At 44.7% G+C, this 7,583-nt stretch overlaps 1 protein-coding gene across 3 annotated transcripts in view; it reads right to left on the bottom strand.

Annotated features, from left to right (window-relative positions):
• The window catches only part of TLL1 (tolloid like 1), a 295,909-nt gene extending 288,334 nt beyond the window's left edge, over positions 1-7,575 (bottom strand). For 2 of the 3 annotated variants that reach the window (XM_019521749.1, XM_019521750.1), the window contains exon 1: positions 7,336-7,575. In XM_019521749.1, the coding sequence (XP_019377294.1) occupies positions 7,336-7,477 (142 nt within the window). In that variant the 5' untranslated portion in view covers positions 7,478-7,575. The remainder of the gene's footprint in view (positions 1-7,335) is intronic. The other variant, XM_019521751.1, reaches the window with a different exon arrangement.
• Between the last annotated feature and the right edge of the window lie 8 nt (positions 7,576-7,583).

Genomic DNA, 7,583 nt, shown 5'->3' with positions numbered 1-7,583 from the left:
AGGAGGCCCCCAGGACCCAGGTGCTGGTCCCTACCTCACCCACCTCACCCAGGGCAATTTGCCACATGCCAGAGTGCTCATGCAGGGGTGCCACTGCTATTTGTCCCTGGGGAAATGCACATGTGCACTCATGGGAATGCACCCTCTACATCTAAATTTTTCTTGTGTTGGCAAAGGTCAGGAGCTGGGGCCAGGACTTTCAATCCCAGTATAGCAATTGGGGCAGGGCCAGTGTCAAGGGGCAGGGCTACCCATGAGGCCCTCAACAGCTCCCCAAAACTCAGTAAGTGGCACTTTGCCCAAAATAAATTGCCTGCCCCTGCCTTAGTCTCAATTTTTTGGTGAAGAAAGGAATGCCCAGGACAAGTGCAGCACATATGCAACAGTGGTCTCTCTTTTTGGTCGGTTACACCTATGACATGGAATACAAAAGAATGTAGGCACATGGAAATGCTGATGGATTCTCACTTACCTATGAAAGAACCTTCTGTAATTAGGGGTGCACCGATAGAGATTTTTTGGGCTAATACCAGTGGCTGACTTTTAAGGAGCCATATCAGCCAATACCTACCCAATTCTGATATGCAGCTGGGCAGCTTGAAGACCAGCGTTGGGCTGGTAAGTCCTGTGTGGAGGAAGGGGTGTGGGGAGGGAAGGGGCAGGGGGAACAGATTGAGGCCCCTGCGGTAAGAGAGGGAATGAGGCTGGGGCAGGGGCAGTCACTGCTCGTCTGGGGCGGAGGGGTGGTTGGCATGGGCGAGAGCTGCGAGCACCTGGAAGTCCCACTGAGCAGTGCCTGCATCAGCCCCACTCCCTCCCTCCCCCTGGGGGTCTCGATCTGCCCTCCCCATGCCCCTTCCCCGACACCAGACTTACCAGCCAGATGCTGGTCTCCAAGCTGCTGGCCCCATGCATGCTGCAGCTGTGCACATGCAGGAGGAATTAAATCAGCCACATTATCAGTCACATCAGGCAAAAAAAGCCAATTTCTGATACTTTCAATTTTCCCTGTATCGGTCCCAATCCGATATGGGAACAATGTATTTGTGTACCTCCATCTGTAATGGAAACAGAATCTACTGAAACCGTTAACTTATTTCAGCTGGAATATGCCCCAGTGACCTACAGTATGATTAGGCAAGAAACCAAGAAATATCCCACGCTGGCACACACATGTATGAAGCTACCCTGAAAAGCTAGAAATATATAGACAGTCCTAATTTAGCATCCTTTTATGCACACAAAGAAAAACTTGCTATACGTCAAGTATGTCACATGGGGCAGGCGGGGGGGAGACTTGTCTTGTTACACCTAGCAAACTGCACACAAGAATTTTAGAAGAGCTACATGTAGGGTATCTAGGAACTGTAAAAATGGAGGCATTAGCCAGAAACTTTGTATGGTGGCCAGTTATTGATCAGCAATAGAATGCCTTGGGAAAAGAACGTATGGGATGCCAACACATATAGAAGATGACCAAACTGGCACCATTACACCCATGGGAATGACCATCCCTTCCCTGGCAATGGTTCTGTATTGATTCTGCAGGACCATTTTTAGGGTTGATGTACCTAATGGCGGTGCATGACTACTCCAAATGGCTGGACCTTTTCTGCATGAAAACCATTACAGCAGCACAGACAGTAAAAACTGTGAGGCTATTTATAAAGGACAGGATTGCCAGAACAAGCTACAACTGACAATGGCCCACAATTCAGTCTCGATGAGTTTCAAGGGTTCATGAGGGAAAAAGGCATCCAGCATATCACTTCTGCACCATACCATTTGTGGCTGCACCCAACCACAAATCAGCTGGCTGAACAATTTTAAAAATGCCTTGCTTTCCATGAAAGAAGAGGAGGGGTCAGTACAGCAGAAGATGGCCCTCTTTTTTGCAAAATGCCAGAATGTAGTATGTGTTACAACAAATAAGATGCCAGGAATACGGTTTACGGGCCACAATCTCAGGTTACGATTGGACTTACAGTAACAAGTTAGAAATTGCCAAATAATTCAGGCTATGACAAGGACCTCTCAACAACTACATGTAGGCCAAGAGTTATTGGCCTGTGATTACCGGGGTTTAAAGAAATGGCAGCCTGCAGTTGTGACTGCACAAAACTGTTCCTTTGTCCTACACAGTGCAAGTGACACCTAATATTGTTTGCCACCGTCACATCAACCAATTCTGAGATACAGGCATGAGTACTGAATAGAGCAGAGCAGCAACAGCTGGAGCTCCATCAGCTTTGCAACCTACAGCAGCAAACTTAAATTCTACAAAGCTAAGCAGGCAGGACTTAATAATGTTGAGCTACCTGCATCTATTAAGGAGACATCTGAATCAGACATGGATGAAGGCAGGCCACCTCCTCTGGACTACGTTCAAGGGAATAATAGTCATTACACAGGAAGGAAATGTAAACATGACCCCAACTTAGTACTCGGTGCAGCACATTCTCAGGAAAGTGATAAAGGAAGTGATCATGATTACCCAGAAAAGAAACACAAGCCACTTAAGAGGACTACATTCTGTGCGTTAGGCCACTGTCATTTCTAAGGGTGGGGATAAGATGTGATACATGTGAATGTGTTGAATCTACATGGGTGAATCAAAAATTACTTTTTGTTCAATCTGCTAATGCCAATGCATGCATAGTTCTACTTCACGTTTACAATATATTCTGTATCTGCCAGTCTGGTAGGACACTTTCCTACACTTATGGCTGGCATCATTAATTTATGAATACCTTAGACAAAGCTAACAGAACTGGGAATACCAACCAGGATTCTTCATCTTCCTACTCACATTACTAGACTGCCCCTCCTCTTACTTACTGTGTCTTATTCACATACCATTTTTAATAAAACATTGTCATATTTATTAACCCCACAAATAATCAACATGTGAAAAAGATAACTATCTATTATTATTCGTTGAAGATTATTCTTTCTTGCTGTGTTTATGGGCAAAACAAACAACCTCTTGGGTGCCCAAACCAAAGAAAGCCATACATGTAGTTTGGGAATTATCAGTGAAAAGACTCATCATCTGAAAAAGCTAATTCTTCAAAACTGCAACTCATTGTCGGAACACATGAAGTTTCATGCAACTTTCTTTGGGAAAGGCATCTTGGGTTCCAGATGGACTCTGATCAAAATGAAAGCAAAACCCATCCCAGAAAGTGGCACTTAGGTGGTATGTTAGAGACTTAGGTTCAAGTCCATACTACAAAAACAAAAACAACAACAATAATACATACATACATACTATAGCTTTTCCCCGCCCACCTATACCCTTACTGCAAGTCCTCAGAACTCTTTTTATGCATGTATCTGTATTTCTATGAAATCAGAAAATGATATATTATGCTTTATAGGAATTTTCTTGTGCCAGATACTAGCATTTAGTACCACACTACCTTGCTGAACAACCTGCAAGCCAGAGTTGCCTAAGACCCTAAACCAGTGATTCTGAATCAGGGTGCCTTAAGACCTTTTCAAGGATGTCACAAGGTGCCACACTGTTAGATTTACAAACATGATTCACCAGATAAATCCAGAGATTTTAAATAGAAATGCATAGCTGGTCTTTCTGAGTTTTTTTGCAACAGAAAAACTGCACTGTTCATTTTTTTTTGCTTATGGAAAAAAACAAACACTAAGAGCTGACACTTTCCAAGGGATGAAATATACCCAGGGGTGCCTTGAGTCTAAAAAGGTTGAGAAGCACTGCCTTAAACAGATTAATTAATAGTAACTTCTTTAAACACCATTCTCCATACTCCTTAGAAAGAAAGACTATTCAAATGTGTACAAGCACCCCTAAAATTCATAGTGACCACTGGGTAGTATGTTCTGGTAAATTTCTCCAAGCCATCTTTACTAGGATGTGCTCCCCTACCTGAAATGTAGTGCACATGACTTACTGAAGCTACAGTTTGCTCCAGCTGGGAATCTGCCACATGTCAGACTATGCATTAGAGCATAAACATTTTGGAAAGTCTCCTATACATTCTATGGTATATACACTGAACAGTAACCTACAGCATGGCAGCAAGGTAAGCAAATGATTTGGGGAAAAGCAGAATGGAAATGACTTTTCATACATGTAAGTCCACCTTGCATACGACTGCATCTGAGGGATTCTTACTTAACATAGAAGCTTTCTGGGACAAGTTAAGTCCCTGTAATCAGTATGCATTCCAGCTGAAAACTATTGTAAAATCTTTTCGCACAGAACCTGATCTAAATCTCTTCACTCTTTACAAAAGGAACTCCCACATTTTTCATTCACCCTCTCTGTCCTTCAAATTACAATAGGTTACTACAGACAGGCTTCTAAATCTATCTAAATCTCCTGAACATTTGAAAAACATTGTCTTGTAGGGTAAAATTAGTTTTATGGTGTTTCTTCATGCAGAACACGGGGTAGAAACTCATATATATCTTGTATAATTTTTCCTCATCCTGTAAATTTACATAAAATAATTGCAGACCCTCTGCACAGTCCCTGAAGGTCTAGCAAAAAAAGCTAACACTGACCTTAGCATACAAATTCTGTTGGCAGTGAATACATTTCCTAAATGGGGACCTCTCGTGTCATCCTGTTGCTTCACATTTGGCACATCTAAACAGATCTGAGCATGAGAGTCTCACACTTCTATGTGCATAGTCTGTGTCACTGGTCCTCACATCAGACCCCAACAAAACGAGACATGGAAGTGAAGAACTCAACAGAAAGAAGGGAGATAGAATCAGACCAAGAGAGAACAAATGTTTACAATATAAAATTGTAAGAGGTACAGAGCACCTGTAATTACCCTTTAGCAACTACAGGAACTGCAGACACTAGCTGTCTCACAGTATAAAAATGATTTTAGGGTTTGGGGAGAGTCAGATAATTACTCATTTATAAAGAAGGCTCTCCATCTTTCCTTATAACCCTCATTCATGGAACAAATCTAATGCGCAATGGCATATATATGATGCAGCTGGGATTTTGCAAAGCTAAAAGGGGCTTATTCAATGGACAGCATGGGGACTCGTTAAGGCAAACGGGAACTTTAACATAGGTAAAGGCTTTGGGGGCTTACATATCACTTTGCTGTAGTTATCTGACCACTTAGAAGAGAATAAGATCCTGCATAGGAGCATTACTCACTTCAAGTTAGTATGAGTGAAGAAGATTCACTCATGGCTGATCTTACGCAAAATACTGAAATTAGACCAAAATAGTTGCCGCCTTCCTGCATTCTCAGAAGTAAAACAAAAGGGTGGAGAAACACATTCAAACAGTCTCTTACATTCTTACCCTTTGTTCTTTCCTACATGTTATATTTACTTTCTTGAAGCAGATACATGCACACATTTTAAAATGAAAAGTTTTGCACAAAGTAATTCAATAAATGTAGACAAAAGCACTACTTACGAACTAAACAAAGAAAATAAAAAAAGAGGGGTAGAGGTTCTCCACTGCACCACAAAACATCCAAAGAGCCCAAATAGGTGATGACCAGATCATAGACAACTTTTTGGGGAAGGAAAAAGAAAAAAATTAAGCTCCTTGCATGTTTTTAATGGGAGCAAATTAACAGTTTGCAGTTGTTTCTGCTCTTTTTGAACTTGTGCATTCCTCAGTGGTAAGCAAAGAATACTTAGCAATTCACACTTAGGAAATGAATATTTTTGTGATTAGGAAAACGTAGCATCTGCATATTTGGCATATACGTTCACCACATTCTCCACAATAAATTAAACAAACATACATACACATACAGAAGACAGCCTTTGGCTGAACTACATTTCAGAGTAAAAAAATAACTAATCTAATTAATGAACAGAAGACATCTACACAACTAAAGTGCTTGCTTTACACCGAGACTCTTATGAATGGACCACCAGTGCTTAGAGAAGCCAGCCCATGACAAATTTGGCCAGAAAAAAAAGTGACAACTACATTCACTGAAGTAACTGTCAACCCTTCATTTCCACCCAGGAGAACTTTTACAATCTTTTTTCTCTGATGCCTGAAGAAGGATGTTTGTCCCTGAAACCTTGCAATTAAAGATATTTTTTCTTTTGCAAAAATCTAGTTGGTCTAATAAAAGATATCATCTCTACCACGAGTCCCAATTGCTTTTTCCTCTAGAGCAATGCAGCTACAACCTGGATTCCTGGTCCCAAGAAAGTCAATGCAAGTTTTGCCATTACCATGAATGGATGCAGAACTAGACCCTCTGCCAAACCTATCAACCCAAAACCAATTTTTACAAACCAACAGAGATTCTAGAAAGGCGATTATTCCCTTGGCAAGGGAAGTGTGTCAGGACAGTCTCACTCTCCTCCAGCCAGAAATAAAGAGGATAATATTTCATTGTCTTAGACAAAGGCAATATAAACAGCCCTTAATACACTAGATAAGGCCACAAACGTTAGTCCAGGGGTGGGCAATTATTTTGGGCAGAGGGCCGCTGACTGAGTTGTGGCAAGCCATCGAGGGCTGCATGACAGGCAGCCCAGGGCAGATTAATATTAATTTTCTAAATTTTTTTTAGGGGCCCCCGGGCTGCATTTTGCCCACCCCTGCGTTAGTCTGATGTGGTTTTAAATGCAATCCTGTGCTGGTCTCCCCCCTGTACCCACATGCACACAAACTCAGAGTGGAGTTGAAAGTGTAACTCTGTGTATAGAGTTGCTTAGTATTCATTTACACAGTTATATGAGCAGATAATTATACTGAGCATCGGAAAACCTGTCTGAAGCAAGTACTGGACCAAAGTCAATACAGCAAAAGAGATGCCAGGGGGCTGGAAGTCGGGCACAGTTGCAATAGAGGCTGTCAAGAGGCATCCGAGGAAGGGCCAAGGGGGATCTCCAGGGCAAGCCAGGCATCTAGAGACCCTCTAGAGAGCGGGGCTGCTCCCCCAGGGCGAAGTGCTGCGAACTAAGTAAGTGGCCATGATTCAAGAAGCAGGTTGCAAGGGAAGGTGGCTGGGGGAGGAGGAGAGCTGGCAGAGGGAGAGGAGAGAAGGGGAGGGGGGGACACAGGAACTCCTCTCACGTGGTGGCAGCACCCAGCACGTGCGAGCAGGAGCCGGGCTTGCGCGGGGCCGGGGCAGACCCCCCGGCTCTCCCGCCTGCCCGGGGCCGCAGGAGGCCGCGGCGCTGCCCGGGAGCGGGAGCGGGGCACCGCGTCCCGCACATTGAGGGCTCCGAGCAGGACGCGGCAGAGCAAGGTCCCCAAGTCCAAGTCCACTTGCTGCTGCCCCCCGGCCCCAGGGGAGCAGCAGGTGAGCTCCGGGCAGGGGTGAGGGGGGGGAGCATCCCACTTACCGGCTTTACAAGGGTCCTTGTAATCGATCCCCTCGGCGGGGTCCTCCTCGCTCAGCCCGTACGGGTAGTCGTAGTCGGGGGGCAGCTCCCGGGCGCACGCCGTCCAGCCGGCCAGCCACAGGGCCACCCGCCAGCCCAGCATGTTGATGCTCCGCGGGGCGCGGGGATGCGGCGGGGCTCCTCCGGCCCCGGGAGGTAGCCGCGCTCCGCGGGGTGGCACCGGGGGAGGGCGGCTGCCTCCCCCCCCT

Source organism: Gavialis gangeticus, unplaced genomic scaffold (assembly GCF_001723915.1).
Source record: "Gavialis gangeticus isolate Ggan-Ray unplaced genomic scaffold, GavGan_comp1, whole genome shotgun sequence".
NCBI classification, from domain to species: Eukaryota; Metazoa; Chordata; order Crocodylia; family Gavialidae; genus Gavialis; species Gavialis gangeticus.
Note: the sequence above shows the minus strand (reverse complement) of the source record. Positions and strands in the feature narration are given on the sequence as shown.